Here is a 20,443-nt window from a genome sequence, read left to right as displayed (position 1 = left end):
TCTGGGTGAAGAAATTCCTCCTCATTTCAGTCCTAAATGGCTTACCCCTTATCCTTAGACTATGACCCCTGGTTCTGGACTCCCCGGCCATCAGAAACATCCTTCCTGCATCTAGTCTGTCCAGACCTGACAGAATTTTATAGGTTTCGATGAGATCCCCTCTCAATCTTCTAAACTCCAGTGAGTATAAGCCCAATTGACACAATCTCTCCTCGTACGTCATTCCTGCCATCCCAGGTATCAGCCTGGTGAATCTTCGCTGCACTCCCGCTGGGCGGGCTCAACAAGGTCAATCAAGTCTAAATCGCGTGGGTTGGCTAGAACTCGATGGAGGCGGGTCTACAACCCCAAAAGCTGTAGTCCCGCCTCCTACCCGCCTCCTCAATGAAAATCCAGCTCATCGTGTCTGTGCCGGCCGAAAAAGAGCTATCCGCCCTAATCCCACTTTCCAGCTCTTGGTCCGTAGCCTTGTCGGTTTCGGCTCTTCAAGTGCATATCCAAGTACTTTTTAAATGTAATGAGGGTTTCTGCCTCTACCACCCTTTCAGGCAGTGAATTTCAGAACCCCACAACCCTCCAGGTGAAAAAAGTTCTCCTCAACTTCCCTCTAATCCTTCTACCAATTACTTTAAATCTATGCCCCCTGGTTATTGACCTCTTTTCTAGGGGAAATAGGTCCTTCCTATCCACTCTATCAAGGACCTTCATAATTTTACACACCTCAATCAAGTCTCCCCTCAGCCTCCTCTGTTCCAAAGAAAACAACCCCAGCCTATCCAATCTTTCCTCATAGCTAAAATTCTCCAGTCCTGGCAACATCCTCGTAAACCTCCTCTGTACCCTCTCCAGTGCAATCACATCCTCCCTGTAATGTGGTGACCAGAACTGCACACAGTACTCTAGCTGCGGCCTAACTAGTGTTTTATACAGTTCAACCATAACCTCCCTGCTCTTATATTCTATGTCTCAGCTAACAAAGGCAAGTATCCCGTATGCCTTCTTAACAACAACTTGTATTTATATAGCGCCTTTAACATAGTAAAACATCCCAAGGCGCTGCACAGGAGAATTTTAAGACAAAAAATTCGATACCGATCCACATAAGGAAAAATTAGGGCAGGTGACCAAATGCTTGGTCAAAGAGGTAGGTTTCAAGGAGCGTCTTAAAGGAGGAAAGAGAGGTAGTGAGGCGGAGAGGTTTAGGCAGATAATTCCAGAGCTTAGGGCCTAGGTAACAGAAGGCCCGGCCACCAAAGATTGAGCGATTATAATCAGGGATCCCCAAGAGGGCAGAATTAGAGGAGCGCAGATATCTCGGGGGTTTGCGGGGCTGAAGGAGATTACAGAGTTGGAAGGGGCGAGGCCATGGAGGGATTTGAAAACAAGGATGAGAATTTTGAACCACTTTATCTACCTGTCCTGCTACCTTCAGGGATCTGTGGACCTGCACTCCAAGTTCCCTCTGTTCCTCTACATGTCTCAGTATCCTGCCATTTATTGTGTATTCCCTTGCCTTGTTAGCCCTCCCCAAATGCACTACCTCACACATCTCTGGATTGAATTCCATTTGCCACTTTTCTGCCCACCTGACCAGTCCACTGATATCTTCCTCCAGCCTACAGCTTTCTTCCTCACTATCAACCACACGGCCAATCATCTTCCCCACGGGATCATTTACATCCACCCGAGAGGGCAGACGGTGGCTTCGGTTTCACATCTCATTGAGAAGACGACACCTCCGACGGTGCAGCACTCCCTTAGTCCTGCACCGGAGTGAATGCAGGAAGCCATCACTCCCTCCACATGGGTGTGCTGTTTAATATTTAACTGCTATTCTGCAGCCAGTTCAGTCATAGAGGCATAGGGCTCGATTTTGCCATAAGAACATAGGGGGAGAAATTGGGTGTGTAGCGCCACCTATTAGCGCCTAAAGAGGGCAGTCAGTGGCTGTAGCGCCACTGGCGGCGCCTCCCGCGATATTCAGCGGGGACGCTAATGGTGGCGTTAGCCTGTTGCGCTGCGCCACCACCGATGACGTCATCGGTGTGCGCAACGCCCCATTAGCGCCCCGATCGCGATATTTGGTAGCGAACAGCGCTGTAGCGCCGTTCGCTACCCACGCCCGGTTCACGGGGCCTTGCTGTGCTGGCAGTGGCGCAAATTAAGGTGGAGGTGTGGGGCGGCCACCTTTTTCGGCGGCCGCCTGCCAGCACCTCCGTCCCCGACCTCCTGACCCCCCCCCCGCCGCGGCATTGCCGGCTGTTTCCCGAGAGCCCGGCACTTCTCCTTGGTGCCGGGCTCTTTTGCCGGCACTCGCGATCGGGGATCGCGCTGTTGCAGGCCCCTCCCCCTTAACAATGGGAGGAAGGCCTGCAGTACCGCAGCGTGCAGTACCGCAGCGTGTGGCGCTGCGGCACGTTGCGCTGCGATATTCAGTTTCAGCGCCCTAAGAGGGATGCGGAGCGCCTCGAGCCTCGCCCCGTCTTCCTCTAGGGGCGCTGAAACTGAATTTCTGATGTTCGCTAATGCTCCGAACGCTGCGCAAAAATCAGCGCCCAGGCGAACTTGGCGCCTCAACCCAATTTCTAGGCCATAAGAACATAAGAAATAGGAGCAGGAGTAGGCCAATCAGCCCCTCGAGCCTGCTCCGCCATTCAATAAGATCATGGCTGATCTGATACTAACCTCAAATCTACTTTCACTCTCCATCCCACCCGAACCCATGTGATCTCCCGGGAGAGGCGAAAAACCAGATAAAAAACCCAATGACCAATTTGGGAGAAAAAAATTGGGAAATTCCTCTCCGACCCATCTAGGCGATCGAAACTCGTCCAGGAGATCACTCTGTCCCTGTATTTCCTGCAGTACCTACCTTCTGCAAGAGGTGATCTCCACCCCAGCCAGGAACAGGCCCAATTTACTCTTGAAGGACTCCTAGCTGGCAGCCTGTTCCCGAGGTCTCCACTAATCCCTGTGAATAGAACCATCTCCTGAAATCTAATACAGAATTAGAACACAAGAAGTAGGAGCAGGACCAGGCTACACGGCCCCTGGGCCCGCTCCGCCACCCACAGGGCCATGACCGATCCGAACCTAGCCTCATGTCCGATATCCTACCCGCTCCCCGTAACCCCTAATTCCCCTTACTTCTAGGAAACTGTCTATTTCTGTTTTAAATTTATTTAATGATGTAGCTTCCACAGCTCTCTGGGGCAGCAAATTCCACAGACCTACCACCCTCTGAGTGAAGAAGTTTCTCCTCATCTCAGTTTTGAAAGAGCAGCCCCTTATTCTAAGATTATGCCCCCTAGTTCTACTTTCACCCATCATTGGGAACATCCTCACCGCATCCACCCGATCAAGCCCCTTCACAATCTTATATGTTTCAATAAGATCGCCTCTCATTCTTCTGAACTCCAATGAGTAGAGTCCCAATCTACTCAACCTCTCCTCATATGTCAACCCCATCATCCCCGGGATTAACCGAGTGAACCTTCTTTGTACTGCCTCGAGAGCAAGTATGTCTTTTCTTAAGTATGGACACCAAAACTGTATGCAGTATTCCAGGTGTGGTCTCACCAATACCTTGTACAACTGCAGCAATACCTCCCTGTTTTTATATTCCATCCCCCTAGCAATAAAAGCCAACATTCCATGTGTGGGCGGGCTGGGGCGTGTCAGGTGGCATTCGTGTCAGGACCCCGATTCTGAAGAGAAGTGGGGAAAAAGTGCGATTTTCCCCTAATTGGGCAATTAGTTTCCAGCGTGTGGGAACCCCTGGCCCAATGAGTCTTTTCATACAGAATGTCGCCTCCGATGATGTCATCAATGCTGCAGGATTTAAGGCCTGCAAGAAGCCTTGCTTCTTCTGGAGACTGCAAACTTTATGGTGATTGTAGTGAGGAATTCATTGATCGACCATGTCCACCAGTAGGCCAAAGTGTGCTCCACGCTTCGGTGAGCCCTCCCTCCAAGCTCTGGTGGAGGGAGCAAGATCGAATAAGGAGGTGCTGTTCCCTTCCTCAGGGAGAAAAAAGCCTCCCCAGCAGACTAAAGCTGTGTGGCTGCAAGTGGCCCAGGAGGTCAACTCCATCTCGATGAGCCGCAGAACCTGGCTGCAGTAGAGGAAGAGGTTTCGTGACCTTCTCCGCACAGGAAAAGTGAGTATGACTTTCTCATCTCCCTCAATCTGATCCCCGTCGCCTCTCCTCACCAGCACTCTGCTTTGCCAACCTCTTCCTCCACATCCCACTTGACACTTACATCCCTGCACCCTTACCCATTGCCTCTCTCTCTATGGTCACGTTCACTTAACTATTCGACCATGTAGCCCTCACACTCCCTATCACGGTGATGCAACAACAACAACAACTTACAACACACTGGGAGGGCCCTTTGTCTCCTTCTAAGCATCTATGCTATGGATTCTCTACACTCACTCCTTCATTCTCACTCAAACTCCACTTGTCTCCCTCATTGCAGGAAAAGAGAGCCCACAATAAGAGGGAAAGAGCCATGACAGGAGGAGGGCTACCCTCAGTAGCCCAGCTCACCACCTGGGAGGAGGCAGCCCTGGAAATCGCCGGGATCGAGGAGGATTCCCAAGTAGGGGACGGACAGACGGGTGCATCACAGCAAGCTGGTGACAGAATAGTTTAGCATCTCTCTCATTAACATTGCATGAGTCACCGATAATGAATCTGATGCTCTAACAGATTGACTTACGATCATCTGCACTATTCAATGTGCATGTAACCTTGACCTCACATCTCTAACTCTTTCCTTTACTCCCCCACAGGAGCATCGAGAGCCCCCGTCCCCAATGTCCAGGAGGAATAGCCTGAGCTTCCAGACTCCTCAGAGGAAGCTGCAACCTCTGAGGGCACAGCGTCAGCAGAATTCAGCGCACCCAGCACCAGCGCAGACACTCACACCTCGGTGGGACCATTGCGAGCTGGAGTAGTGTTGGCACCTGGGGTATCACAGCTCACAAGTGAGCATCAGCAGATGGTGGAGACAGGGACAGCAGTGGAGAGTCCTCGTCGGAGGGCGCAGGACTCTGCCAGCTCAGCTCAGCTGCATGTCGACCCTGTGTCTCCGGGTCCATCCAGAAGGAGAGCGGTGCTGGAACTCCAGGAACAGGTGCAGGAGTTTCTGGCAGGTTTTGTCTCCAAGGTCGCTGTGAGTGTGGAGCGAATGGAGGAACATGAGCAGAGCCTTTGTGGAGGCGTTGGCGCATGAACGCATCACCGTGGAAAGGATGGCAGCCTCCGTGGAAAGGATGACTAACTCCATGGTAAGGTTGGCTACGGTAGAGGAGAGGATGGCTACGGCCATGGAGGAGCTTAGTTGCCAGAGTCTTGAAAACATCGTCATTGTTCAGAATAGAATGACATCTCTTGAGGAGCGATGGTCAGCTATTGAGCATAGAAACCAAACCTTCCAGTAGGACTTCCAGTGCAGAAACGGTTCCCCATGGCCCCCCTGAAGTGCAGCAAGGTGCTGTCAAGCCACTTGCTAGCTCTGAAGTGGGGCTGGCCCATGAGAGGGATGTTGGTGGCAGACAACAAGGAAGTGGGGGCTCCTCTGCAAGTGCTCACACGACCATGCCACTGCAAAGCCCTTGGTCAGAGCCCCACCAGAGTCCTCACCCAACTGAGATGGGCATCTCAGCCCCTGCACAGCCGCAGGAGCAGCAGCCTATTGCCAAGCCCTCACAGGTTCGCAACCCCAGAGGACGCCCGCCAAAGGTGTCGAGAAAGGAGCAGCAAGAAAGTGAGCAAGGGGCCTCCACATCTGCTGAAGCCACAGGGGAAGCACTACGTAGGAGCATGCGTAAGAGGAAGATAATGCACAAGTAGTCACAAGGGTAGTCACTTGGGTGCTGTGATGTATTGTATTTGGACCAACCATCCTTGTCGTGGTATCATAAACAGATTTGATGCCAAACTGTTGAAGTTATGGCCTGTGTCATTTTGCAAATGGGACTTTCACATTGAGGGCTTAGGGAGACTTGCAATTGTCAGTATGGTGGTCAGAGTGATAGGAATCCGCAGGTTCTTGTCCATTGTCCATGCTCTGGTAAGAAGCTGTGAGGCAAAAGTGTTTGATTGTGCAGGCTAAACAAATCTGGCCAACATGAGTGCGACCCTTGCATCCCAGGCAGCAATGTGGTCATGCTCTGGTGCCTTCTGGCCTGTGCAGCTTCAGGTGGGTGACTAGCAGCTTGGTGCTCCTGTTGTTGCTGCTGCTGTTGGTGGTGCTGTTGTTCATGGTTCTGCTGCTGCCGTGGCTGGTCTTCGTCCGAATCTGATGTCCAGGAGGAAAGGAAATAAATGGTTCCCATGCTTCTGCGATATACCTCAGTTGAGGAAGTGCTCAGTCAAGGTGGCGAGAGGGGTTTCCCAGCAGGTCACACTGGAGATGGGTGTCAGGCTCCAAACTTCCACAACAATGAGTAGGCCGCGAAAAGTTCCCCCAGACCTGAGACAACAAAGTTCTGCCACCTGCAAATGATGATTGCTGAAAACTCCTTTTTAATGGTGGAGCTGCAGCTGTTACTAAGCAATCCACTTGTGAAGCCGCCAGAATTACCTGGCGTGTTCCAGAGGAGGCATGTAGTATGGGGGAAATGTCTAAACATCAGAGGCAGGATGGAAACGGGGTCTGAAACCCTGATTCTGGGAAAATTCTCGGAGGCGGAATGGAGGTGAGATCGGGCCCGCACGCCATTTTTTTGCGATTTTAACACCTCACCTGCCTCCAATCCCGCCTCCTCGGGCCTGGCAAAATCGAGCCCATAGAGTCATAACGGCACAGAAGGAGGTCATTCGGCCCATCGAGTCGGTGCTGGCTCTCTGTAGAGCAATCCAGTCAGTCCCATTCCCCCGCTCTATCCCCGTAGCCCTGCAAGTTTATTTCCCTCAAGTGCCTATCCAGTCTCCCCTTGAAAACATTGAGTGTCTCCGCTTCCACCACTTCCGTCGGCAGCGAGTTCCAGGTCATCACCACTCGCTGCGTAAAAAAGTTTTTCCTCACATCCCCCCTGTATCTCTTGCCCAAAACCTTTAATCTGTGTCCCCTAGTCCTTGTACCATCAACTAGTGGGAATGGCTTCTCCCCGTCTAGCCTATCCAAACCCGTCATAATCTTGTACACCTCTATCAAATCACCCCTCAACCTCCTTTGCTCTAATGAAAACAAATCCAGCTTCTCCAACCTGTCCTTGTAGCTAAGATCCCCCATCCCTGGAACCATTCTGGTAAATCTGCTCTGCACCCTCCCAAGGGCCTTCACATCCTTCCTAAAGTGTGGTGACCAGAACTGGACACAATACTCCAGTTGTGGCCCAACCAGCGCTTTATAAAGGTCTTCTAGCATTACAAGAGCAACCAGTTCTCTCAGAAATTTGATGAACCTAAAATCTGTGAGGCTTTTTATTTCAGCAAGAAATTATTTGAGAGCAAGTGTGTATTTTAATTCAATACTAGATGCCAGTTTTCAAGTTATACACTGACTCGCCTTGGGTACGGTAGCATAGTGATTATATTACTGGACAAGTGAATCTCAAGGCCTGGACTAATAATCCAGAAGACGTGAGTTCAAATCCCACCACGGCAGCTGGGGAATTTAAATTCAATTAAATAAATCTGAACTAAAAAGCTAGTATCATAGTGACCATGAAACCACTGGATTGTAATAAAAACCCATCTGGTTCACTAATGTTCTTTAGGGAAGGAAATCTACTGTCCTTACCTGGTCTGGCCTATATGTGACTCCAGACCCACAGCAATGTTGGTTGACTCTTAACTGCCCTCTGGAATGGCCCAGCAAGCCACTCAGTTGTACCAAACTGCTGCAAAGAACAGCGGTTCAAGAAGGCGGCTCACCGCCACCTTCTCGAGGGCAATCAGGGATGGGCAGTAAATGCTGGCCTTACCAGCGACGTCCGCATCCCATGAACAAATTTTTTTTAAAATCATGAAGACCATAAAAATTATTCTCCTTTCCCAAGCTGCCAAAAAAACCCAACCGAACACACAGAATTCCAGTTTTCATATCGGCAACCGTTAGTGAGTTCTGAGGGAATTAAATGGATTCCCTTGCAATATGAAGCTTACAATTTATTATTTAGGCATTTCATAAGCTCGCCTGTTCCTTGTTGGTGCTGCAGAATTCTGTACCTTGCCCATTTCCTACAGCATGAAGTGATCAGTCCATACATTGAACGGACACCCAATGAAATTGTACCGGTATCAGACGCACTACTGACGAGATGTGCAATTAAATCAAGAAAATTATACAATCAGCGTTTAAACCGAGACGCTGGATGGGAAAAAAAAATACATCTGCAGGTCAACACCACCACTAGAAAGCTGTTGAGAACCGACCTACCGCATTGGAGTCTTGGCGCAGTTTGAAGTGGCTCAGGTCTTGCCAACTCCAAGTCAGAATCAGCTGTGAAAACAACGCCCTTTACGTTTCGGGCCATCTTTTCCACTGTCTGAAGGTGTCGGTGGATTCGGGATGATTCCAGTTTCACCCGAAGCGGGTTGTCAAAATCTGCAAGTTTGCTACCGAAAGACGCTGAAGAGGAATGCATTCTCTTTTGGCAACTGGATTGGGCCATCAGTGAGACGCAGTCAAGGTTTCAAATGTCAGTGCGATTGAGCCATGAGATCCGCTAACAGTATAAACGTGCAGGTTTTAACACAAGAGAACGTCTACCTAACGCAAACCTACTGCAAAGCACCTACCTTCCTCCAGCTCCCCAGTGGTCGAGTTGTCCGAAAGCTAAAACAGATTATCACATGGATCCTGCAGTGGTTTTTATAAGGGTGTTACAGGTTCAATGGTCGATCACCTAATGCAACAGATCTCCCAGGATTTCCCTGCTTGTGGTCCTTACACTGAACATTGGTCCTAGACCATCTACCTTTAGTCCAGCTCCCTCAGGGTCTAGCAGCATCCGGTACCATATTCAACCCAAGTCTCAGCGAGGTCAGAGGCCGCTTGAGGGCAATCCGCTAAGTTATTTTTCCTCTTATATTGTGGATCCTGTTTTCAATCCCTATAATGATCACGGCACTAGATGTGGTAAGTCCTCACAAATGAAAGAATCAGCCAAGCTAACTTGGTCTCACAAAGAAGAAAGCTGGTGTCACAAAGTACTAGGGAGTCAAAAGAAAACCAAAGCAAATTATTATTCCTCCTTCTTCAGCAAAGGGTCAAGTGTGATTGCACCAAGGAAGTTCTGTTTCATCACTAGAGGCCCCATACTCAAGAGACTTGGCCGCTATTTTCAAAATTAGAATTACGAGGGTGGAGTTGCCCACGGAATAACTCCTTGAATTAGCAGTCGTAACATCAACACAAATCAACCAATTTACCAAAACAAAATAAGTGAAACCTTTTTCTTGTTGTCTGACATTTCAGATTCCATCTAAAGTATCCAGGAAGCAGGAAGTGAATAAAACAGGAAGTACTTACGATGAGGCTGTGGTCCCTTCCGAGCATGATAACCATCTGGTTCACGGTCCGAAGCAGCTTATCCATGATGTCCTGAATATCCTGATAAGTGTTTCCCTGAAAGACACAATATTGGATTGCGTGAAGGTCACACGTAGGGTGCCAACTCTCCAGGGCTATCCTGGAATCAGCAGGAATCTCCCAGACACTGCTACAAGCAACCAAGGAGAAAACTGCTAGGGGCATAAAAAAAAAAATTTTTTTGTTTATTAGTTACTGTATTAGAGATGGGGGAAGAATTTATATTTAATGGACGGTCAAGTATCATCCAAGCGAGTGAGAAAAAGTCTGTTGGATTTTCAATTGGTGTGGGAAGGCGCTGAGCTGCAAGGTTGGATATTCTGGCGACCACTGGTGGGTCCAATGGCTGGAGCGTGGCAAAGAGGGGCACACTCCCCACTGGCACCTGACTCTGTCCCACCTCCATCCCAGCCATCAAACGTGAGGTGAAACATAGTACCATATTTAACGGAACAGGAGCATAGTGGTATTGTCACTGGACTAGTAATCCAGTGGCCTGGACCAATGGTCCAGAGACGTGAGTTTAAATCCCACCACGGCAGCTGGGGAATCTAAATACATTTAATTAAATAAATCTGGATTAAAAAGCTAGTATCAGTAATGGTGACCATGAAACTATCGGATTGTTGTAAAGACCCATCTGGTTCACTAATGTTTCCTTCAGGAAAGGAAATCTGCCGTCCTTATCTGGTCTGGCCTATATGTGACTCCAGACCCACAGCAATGTGGTTGACTCTTAACTGCCCTCTGAAATGGCCTAGCAAGACACTCAGTTGCAACAAACCGCTATGAAACACAATAATAAGAATGAAACTGGACTGACCACCCGGCATCGACCTCGGCACCGGCTAGGACACGGCAACGGCAACGGCACACCCAGCCCACTCAACCCTGCAAAGTCCTTCTCACCAACATCTGAGGACTTGTGCCGAAATTGGGAGAGCTGTCGCACAGACTACTCAAGCAACAGACTGACATAGTCATACTCACAGAAACTCCTCCGTCCTGTTCCACCGGCAGGACAGACCCACCAGGGATGGCGGCACAGTGATATACCGTCGGGAAGGAGTGGCCCTGGGAGTCCTCAACATTGACTCCGGACCCCATGAAGTCTCATGGTTTCAGGTCAAGCATGGGCAAGGAAACCTTCAGCTGATTATCACCTACTGCCCTCCCTCAGCTGATGAATCAGTACTCCTCCATGTTGAACAACACTTGGAAAAAGCACTGAGAGTAGCAAGGGCACAGAATGTACTCTGGGTGGGGGACTTCAATGTGCATCAGCAAGAGTGCTTCAGTAGCACCACTACTGACCGAGCTGGCCGAGTCCTGAAGGGCATAGCTGCCAGTCTGGGCTTGCGACAGGTGGTGAGAGAACCAACATGAGGGAAAAACCTACTTGACATCGTCCTCACCAATCTACCTGTCACAGGTGCATCTGCCCATGACAGCACTGGTAGCAGTGACCACCACACAGTCACTGTGGAGACGAAGTCCCGTCTTCACACTGAGGACACCCTCCATCGTGTTGTGTGGCACTACCACCACGCTGAATGGGATAGATTCAGAACAGATCTAGCAGCTCAAAACTGGGCATCCATGAGGCTCTGTGGGCCATCAGCAGCAGCAGAATTGTATTCCACCACAATCTGTAACCTCATGGCCCGGCATATCCCTCACTCTACCATTACCATCAAGCCAGGGGACCAACCCTGGTTCAATAAGGAGTGTAGAAGAGCATGCCAGGAGCAGCACCAGGCGTACCTAAAAATGAGGTGCCAAACTGGGGAAGCTGCAACATAGGACAACATGCATGCTAAAAAGTGGAAGCAGCATGCTATAGACAGGGCTAAGCGATCCCACAATCAACGGATCATAGAGTCGTAGTCATAGACATAGAGTTTTACAGCACAGAAAGAGGCCCTTCGGCCCATCGTGTCTGCGCCGCCCATCCATCCCTGTCCAGTCTAATCCCATTTTCCAGCATTTGGTCCATAGCCTTGTATGCAATGGCATTTCAAGTGCTCATCCAAATGCTTCTTGAATGTTGTGAGGGTTCCTGCCTCTACCACCCTTTTAGGCATTGAGTTCCACATTCCAACCACCCTCTGGGTGAAAAAGTTCCTCCTCAAATCCCCTCTAAATCTCCTGCCCCTTACCCTGAATCTATGCCCCCTTGTTATTGACCCCCCTACTAAGGGGAAAAGTTCCTCTTTGTCTACCCTATCTATGCCCCTCATCATTTTGTACACCTCAATCAGGTCCCCCCTCAGCCTTCTTTGCTCCAAGGAAAACAACCCCAGCCTGTTTAGTCTTTCTTCATAGCTGAGGCGCTCCATCCCAGGTAACATCCTGGTGAATCTTCTCTGCACCCTCTCCAAAGCAATCACATCCTTCCTATAGTGAGGTGACCAGAACTGCACACAGTACTCCAGCTGTGGCCTCACCAGCGTTTTGTACAGCTCCATCATAACCTCCCTGCTCTTATATTCTATGCCTCGGCGAATGAAGGCAAGTATCCCATATGCCTTTTTAACCACCTTATCTACCTGTTCCGCTGCCTTCAGGGATCTATGTACATGTACACCAAGGTCCCTCTGACCCTCTGTACTTCCTAGGGTCCTACCACTCATTGTGTATTCTCTTGCCTTATTTGTCCGTCCAAAATGCATCACCTCGCACTTTTCAGGGTTAAATTCCATTTGCCACTTTTCCGCCCATCTGACCAACCCGTTTATATCGTCCTGTAGCCTGAGGCTTTCCTCCTCGCAATTTACCACCCCACCAATTTTCGTGTCATCTGCGAACTTACTGATCATACCTTTTACATTCTCATCCAAATCATTTATGTAGATCACAAACAACAAGGGACCCAGCACCGATCCCTGAGGTACCCCACTGGACACAGGCTTCCAGTCACAAAAGCAACCTTCGACCATCACCCTCTGCCTCCTGCCACTCAGCCAGTTTAGGATCCAACGCGCCAAGGCACCCTGGATCCCATGGGCTCTTACCTTCTTGACCAGTCTCCTATGCGGGACTTTGTCAAAAGCTTTACTGAAGTCCATGTAAACCACATCCACAGCATTTCCCTCATCCACCCCCCTAGTCACCCCCTCGAAAAATTCAATCAGATTTGTCAGACATGATTTACCCTTGACAAAGCCATGCTGACTATCCCCGATTAATCCTTGCCTCTCCAAGTGGAGACTAATTTTGTCCCTCAGAATTTTTTCCAATAATTTCCCTACCACAGATGTTAGGCTCACTGGCCTGTAATTCCCTGGTTTATCCCTGCTACCCTGGCAGGACTGTGGCTCTGCAGTCCTGCCGCATCCAGTCGTGAATGGTGGTGGACCATTAAAGAACTAACGGCAGGAGGAGGCTCCATGAATATCCCCATCCTCAATGATGGTGGAGCCCAGCACGTGAGTGCAAAAGACAAGGCTGAAGCGTTTGCAACCATCTTCAGCCAGAAGTGCCGAGTGGATGATATATATTGGCCTCCTCCTGAGGTCCCCACCATCACAGAAGCCAGTCTTCAGCCAATTCGATTCACTACATGTGATATCAAAAAGCGGCTGAGTGCACTGGATACAGCAAAGGCCCTGACAACATCCCGGCTATTGTGCTGCAGACTTGTGCTCCAGAACTAGCCGCGCCTCTAGCCAAGCTGTTCCAGTACAGCTACAACACTGGCATCTACCCGACAATGTGGAAAACTGCCCAGGTAAGCCCAGTCCACCAAAACCGGGACAAATCCAATAAAGCCAATTACTGCCCCATCAGTCTACTCTCGATCATCAGCAAAGTGATGGAAGGTGTCATCAACAGTGCTATCAAGCGGCACTTAGCAATAACCTGCTCACTGATGCCCAGTTTGGGTTCCGCCAAGACCACTCGACACCCAACCTCATTACAGCCTTGGTTCAAACATGGACAAAGGAGCTGAATTCCAGAGGTGAGGTGAGAGTGACTGCCCTTGACATCAAGGCAGCGTTTGACCGAGTCTGGCATCAAGGAGCCCTAGTAAAACTGATCAATGGGAATCGGGGGGGAAAACTCTCCACTGGCTGGAGTTATACCTAGCACAAAGGAAGATGACTGTGGTGGTTGATGGTCAATCATCACAGCCTCAGGACATCGCTGCAGGAGTTCCTCAGGGCAGTGCCCTAGTCCCAACCATCTTCAGCTGCTTCATCAATGACCTTCCCTTCAACATAAGGTCAGAAATGGAGATGTTCGCTGATGACTGCATAATGCTCAGATAATGAAGCAGTCCATGCCCGCATGCAACAAGACCTGGACAATGTTCAGACTTGTGCTGATAAGTGGCAGGTAACATTCACGCCACAGAAGTGCCAGGCAATGACTATCTCCAACAAGTGAGATTCTAATCACTGCCCCTTGACATTCAACAGCATTACCTTTGCCGAATCCTCCACCTACAACATCCTGGGGGTCACCATTGACCAGAAACTTAACTGGACCAGCCACATAAATACTGTGGCTACAAGAGCAGGTCAGAGGCTACGTATTCTGCGGCGAAAGTCTCCCCTCCTGACTCCCCAAAGCCTTTCCACCATCTACAAGGCACAAGTCAGGAGTGTGATGGAATACTCTCCACTTGCCTGGATGAGTGCAGCTCCAACAACACTCAAGAAGCACGACACCATCCAAGACAAAGCAGCCCGCTTGATTGGCACCCCATCCACTACCTTAAATATTCACTCCCTCCACCACCGGCACACCGTGGCTGCAGTGTGTACCATCAACAAGATGCACTGCAACAATTCTCCACGGTTTCTTCGGCAGCACCTCCCAAACCCGCGACCTCTTCCACCTAGAAGGACAAGGGCAGCAGGAGCATGGGAACATCACCACCTCCAAGTTCCACTCCAAGTCACACACCATCCTGACTTAGAAGTATATCGGCCGATCCTTCATCGTCACTGGGTCAAAATCCTGGAACTCGCTCCCTAACAGCACTGTAGGAATGCCTTCACCACATGGACTGTAGTGGTTCAAGAAGGCGGTTCACCACCACCTTCTCAAGGGCAATTAGGGATGGGCAATAAATGCTGGCCTTGCCAGCGAAGCCCACATCACATAAACAAATAAAAAAAGGATTAGGCCATTCGGCCCCTCGAGCCTGTTCTGCCATTCAATTAGATCATGGCTGATCTTCGACCTCAACTCCATTGGCCCACCTTTGCTCCATATCCCTCGCTAGATTTCTGTGGAGCAAAGGTGGGAAAATGGAGCTGAGTTGCAGATCAGCCATGATCTAATTGAATGACGGAGCAGGCTCGAGGGGCTGAATCTTTCTTTGTGCCTATTCAGGTTTCTCACCACACAAGCACTTACATAGGATTACATAGGATGTACGGCACAGAAACAGGCCATTTGGCCCAACCGGTCCATACCGGCGTTTATGCTCCACTCGAGCCTCCTCCTGTCTTTCCTCATCTAAATCTATCAGCGTAACCCTCTATTCCCTTCTCCCTCGTATGCTTGTCCAGCCTCCCCTTAAACGCATCGATACTATTCGCCTCAACCATTCCCTGTGGTAGCGAGTTCCACATTCTCACCACTCTCTGGGTAAAGAAATTTCTTCTGAATTCCCTATTGGATTTCTTGGTGACTATCTTATATTGATGGCCTCCAGTTATGCTCTTCCCCACAAGTGGAAACATTCTCTCTGTATCCGCTCTATCAAAACCTTTCATAATTTTAAAGACCTCTATTAGGTCACCCCTCAGCCTTCTTTTTTCAAAAGAAAAGAGACCCAGCCTGTTCATCCTTTCCTGATATGTATACCCTCGCATTTCTGGTATCATCCTTGTAAATCTTCTCTGCACCCTCTCCAGTCCCTCTATATCCTTTTTTATAATATGGCGACCAGAACTGCACGCAGTACTCCAAGTGTGGTCTAACCAACTTGCCATCCCATTACCATTTTCGCAGAAGTGTCTTGTGACTTCTGAGGAAAAATGAAACCACCTCCCTTTGGGATGTCGTGCACTAATAAGGAGACTGATTAAGCCATGGACATTACTGTAAACGTCACCCAACGCAAACAGCTAATAATTTAATTTGATTTTTACCGTCCAGATTTCCCACTCAAAAAAGAAGATGGCTTTAAAATCTGACAGGAATCGCTCGGAGGTGAAAGCGATTAAATTGGAAATGGGAGGAAAGGTTGGGGAACATTTAAAAATATTTTTTGATATTTTTTTCTTCTCTCTAGAAGTTGTTGACTCTCTGTAATTGTTCAAGGACAGGCCTTTATTTATCTTCTTCACAAGCTCCTTCAAATAAATCAATACTATTTCACTCTCTAGCAAACAGGAGCGAAGGTTAAGTGCCGTCTGAGAGACAACAGAACCCTACAGGCGACCATGAGTGAATTACGTTAACCGTAGAGACTCACTGCAGCCAGCGTGTCACATCATTCAGAGGCAAGAAAAACGTTTCATTTATCTCCGAGTTTATTTTTGGTGGGGGAAGATTGCGCTCATTAAAGTCTTAAGACGTCTGTAATTTCCATGAGGGTTTCTCCTTCAAACTCCTGCCATAATTTTGGTGGGAGGCCGGTGGAAAACTCGCAGAATTGGCGCAGAGGATATTTGCGCTGTTTATCCAGGGGGTTTTTTTTGCGCCAAAGCTACTGCAGGAGATCGGGATGATGGGCCGAGATTCTACCCTGGAATGTCTATCTGTTTTTGCCCAACCTCAGATATTCCTAAATCAGACGTAACGCAACATGAGAACATTGGAACATAGGAACAGGAGTAGGTTGTTCAGCCCCTCAAGCCTCTTTAGCTGCAGAGTAAAGCCCTCTTCTATCCCCAGCAATTTACCATAAATGTCAAATAAAAACAGAAAATACTGGAAACGCTCAGCAGGTCAGGCAGCATCTGTGGAGAGAGAAACAGAGCTAACGTTACAGGTCGATGACCCTTCGTCAGAACTGAAAAAAGATGGAGATAAGACAGATTTTAAGCAAGTGCAGGGGCAGGGAAAGGGGGAGGGGAGGAAAGAACCAAAGGGAAGGTCTGTGATAGGGAAGACAGGAGAGATTGAAAGGCTAAAGGAATGATGGTGCAAGGCGAAAGGAGATAGTAATGGGACAAGTAAAGGAACAAAAGATGGGTTTAGAGGAGGTGTAAATGGGAATGGCAGAATCATCAACAGCTGCCATCTGAAAAAATGGGGACATGAAATTGTTGAACTCAATGCTGAGTCTGGAAGGCTGAAAAGCACCTAATAGAAAGATGAGGTGCTATTCCTCAAACTTACATTGAACTTTGTTGGAGTAGCGTAGGAGGCTGAGGACAGAGAGGTCAGAGTGGGAGTGGGGCGGACAATTAAAGAGACTAGCAATTTTGCTTTTGCGCCGTAACTGTCAGTTCAGTTCAGTGCTAGCACTCATGTCTGACTGAGCATTCAACCTCTTTGCTGCACCTGCCGAGTATGTAGTTTCCCCAAAATCAGCGAGGAGTAGATCAGACCAGGAGACCTGTCGTTGGATTGAAGCTGCCTAAAATTATCAACACCAACAGGTTGCATTGATGTAGCGCTGTTAAGGTAAAGAAACATCCCAAGTCACTTCTCAGATAGGTGTAAGGAAAACATGGACAAAAGAGCTGAACTCAAGAGGTGAGGTGAGAGTGACTGCCCTTGACATCAAGGCAGCATTTGATCGAGTGTGGCATCAAGGAGCCCTAGCAAAACTGAAGTCAATGGGAATCAAGGGGGAAACTCTCCATTGGTTGGAATCATACCTAGCACAAAGGAAGTTGGCTGTGGTTGTTGGAGGTCATTCATCTCAATCACATGACATCACTGCAGGAGTTCCTCAGGGCAGTGTCCTATGCCCAACCATCTTCAGCTGTTTCATCAATGACCTTCCCTCCATCATAAGGTCAGAAGTGGGGATGTTCGCTGATGATTGCACACTGTTCAGCACCATTCAAGACTCGTCAGATACTGACGCAGTCCGTGTCCATATGCAGCAAGACCTGGACAACATTCAGACTTGGGCTGACAAGTGGCAAGTAACATTCGCACCACACAGGTGCCAGGCAATGACCATCTCCAACAAGCGAGACTCTAACCATCTCCCCTTGACATTCAATGGCATTACCATCGCTGAATCCCCCACTATCAGCATCCTGGGCGTTACCATTGATCAGAAACTGAACTGGACCAGCCATATAAATACTGTGGCTACAAGAGCAGGCCAGAGGCTGGGAATTCTGCGGCGAGTGTCTCACCTCCTGACTCCCCAAAGCCTTTCCACCATCTACAAGGCACAAGTCAGGAGTGTGATGGAATACTCTCCACTTGCCTGGATGAGTGCAGCTCCAACAACACTCAAGAAGCTCGACACCATTCAGGATAAAGCAGCCCGCTTGATTGGCACTCCATCCACCACCTTCAACATTCACTCCCTCCACCACCGGCGCACTGTGGCTGCAGTGTGTACCATCTACAAGGTGCACTGCAGCAACTCGCCAAAGCTCCTTCCAAACCCGCGACCTCTACCACTTAGAAGGACAAGGGCAGCAGACACATGGGAACATCACCACCTACAAGTTCCCCTCCAAGCCACACACCATCCTGACTTGGACCTGTATCGCCGATCCTTCACTGTCGCTGGGCCAAAATCCTGGAACTCCCTTCCTAACAGCATTGTGGGTGTACCTACACCAGACTGCAGCGGTTCAAGAAGGCGGCTCACCACCATCTTCTCAAGGGCAATTAGGGATGGGCACTAAATGCAGGCCGAGCCAGCGACGCCCACATCCCATCAATGAATTTAAAAAAAAAATATTTTTTAATGGAGCCGAAAAGGAAGGAAGAGTTTGTTGAAGATATGGGGCTTGCAGGGAGATTGAGGAGTCTAGGGAGAGAGTTCCAAAGAATAGGACCAAGGTGGGCGAACACTTTGCCACCAATGGTGGGGCAAAGGGAGTGAGGACAGCCAGAGTCAGAGTAATGCCATGCTTAGGACGGGAATAGAGAACTGCAGAAGACTGTCTCTTACAGTCCCTCATATTTATTTTTAATTTGTTCTTGGAATGTAGACAACACTGGCAAGGCAGGATTTATTGTTCATCCCTAGTTGCCCTTGAGAAGGTAGCGGTGGGCCACCCTCTTGAACCGCTGCACTCTATGTGGTGAAGGGGCACCCACAATGCTGTTAGGTAGGGAGTACCATGATTTTGACCGAGCAACAATGAAAGAGTGGCAATATAAGTCCATGTTGGGATCGTGTGCGACCTGGAGGGGATCTTGGAAGGTGATGGTGTTCGCATACACCTTCTGTCCTTGTCCTTCTAGGTGGTAGAGGTCGTGGGATTGGGAGGTGCTGCCGAGGAAGCCTTTGTGAGCTGCTGGCATGAATCCTGTAGATGGTACACACTGCAGTCACGGTACACCGGTGGTGGAGGGAGTGGACGTTTATACCAAGCAAGCCTACTGCTTTGTCCTGGATGGTGTCGAGCTCCTTGAGTGCTGTTGCAGCTGCACTCATCCAGACAAGTGGAGAGTATTCCATCACACTTCTGACTTGTGCCTTGTAGATGGTGGAGAAGCTTTGGGGAGTCAGGAGGTGAGTCACTCACCACAGGATACCCAGCCTCTGACCTGCTCTAGTAGCTACGGCATTTATGTGGCTGGTCCAGTTGAGTTTCTGGTCAATGGCGACCCCTTAGGATGTCGATGGTGGGGGATTTGGCGATGGCAATGGTGACGAATGTCAAAGAGGTGGTTAGGTTCTCTGATTGGAGACAAGTCATTGACTGGTACCTGTGTTGCGTGAATGTTACCTGCCACTTATCAGCCCAAGCCAGGATATTGTCCAGGTCTTGCTGCATGCGGGCGTGGACTGCTTCATGATCTGAGGAGTTGCGAATGGAAATGAACACTGTGCAATCATCAGCAAACATCCCCACTTCTGACCTTATGACGGAGGGAAGGTCATTAATGAAGCTGAAGATAAATGGCCCTGGGACGCTACCCTGAAGAACTCCTGCTGCAGCGTACTTGGGATGAGATGATTAGCCTCCAACAACGACAGCCAGCTCCCTTTGTTTCACATTTGTGCTGGTTTTCCACCACCACTTAGAGCTAAAATCAGCCCTATTCAGTTCTTAAGTGGTTAATTGGAACTTGCTCATCCTTTTGAACTCAGCACCACAACACATTGCAGTCTCCAAAAGGTCCAAGGGTCTAATAAGCATTAAACAGAACAAATATCTGGCACTTTATGCCTGCAGTCTCTCTATCATTATAAAATGATCACTCCAATTATTTCAGGTGGTATTTAGAATAGGATTAGCCTTGATTCTAGCAGAAAAGGCGGTGACGACTGAGCAAGCAAGGTCTGACAGCCTGTACGTGCCAATCTGCACTTGATGTCAGAGACGCCTGTAATTCATCAGACAAATACAGTGAAACCAGCAAACAGGGTTTGACTAATTGCAGATTCACAAAATATATTTACCTCCTACTATAACCTGAACCTGTGACTGTTTATGCGTTTGCTCTGAATGTAAATCATTGTGCGTGAACACGCCCTTCAGGCAAACAAGCAGGCCACTAATGAAATACATGTGCCTGGTGACAAATTACACTGATCCCTCCGCAGTCGCGTATTCTGTCAGACACACAAACTACATAGAACCAGGGACAAGGATAATTCTGCAGACGATAAACAGGCACAGACCGAAGGATACATGAAGATACATAAAAACGTTTAGGAAGAAGAGCAAGGCCAAGCTTGGTCTTATTTATACCGATCTCACCTCCGCCTACCTGTCCTCCCTATATCCCTCAGTTCGTTTCCTCCCAAGAAATGCACCCAATTTAGATTGTCTGCTTCATT

General features: G+C 49.0%; 1 protein-coding gene across 1 annotated transcript in view; it reads right to left on the bottom strand.

Annotated features, from left to right (window-relative positions):
• The window catches only part of LOC147123754 (dedicator of cytokinesis protein 2-like), a 1,461,504-nt gene that overhangs the window by 914,004 nt on the left and 527,057 nt on the right, over positions 1-20,443 (bottom strand). Inside the window, exon 27 of the mRNA XM_085975685.1 lies at positions 9,490-9,585. Within this exon, the coding sequence (XP_085831811.1) occupies positions 9,490-9,585 (96 nt within the window). The remainder of the gene's footprint in view (positions 1-9,489; positions 9,586-20,443) is intronic.

The sequence above is a fragment of the Somniosus microcephalus genome, chromosome 2 (genome assembly GCF_052327205.1).
Source record: "Somniosus microcephalus isolate GS21.2 chromosome 2, FLI_Smic_1.0, whole genome shotgun sequence".
Classification (NCBI taxonomy): domain Eukaryota; kingdom Metazoa; phylum Chordata; class Chondrichthyes; order Squaliformes; family Somniosidae; genus Somniosus; species Somniosus microcephalus.
This window is presented reverse-complemented; position numbering and strand designations above follow the sequence as displayed.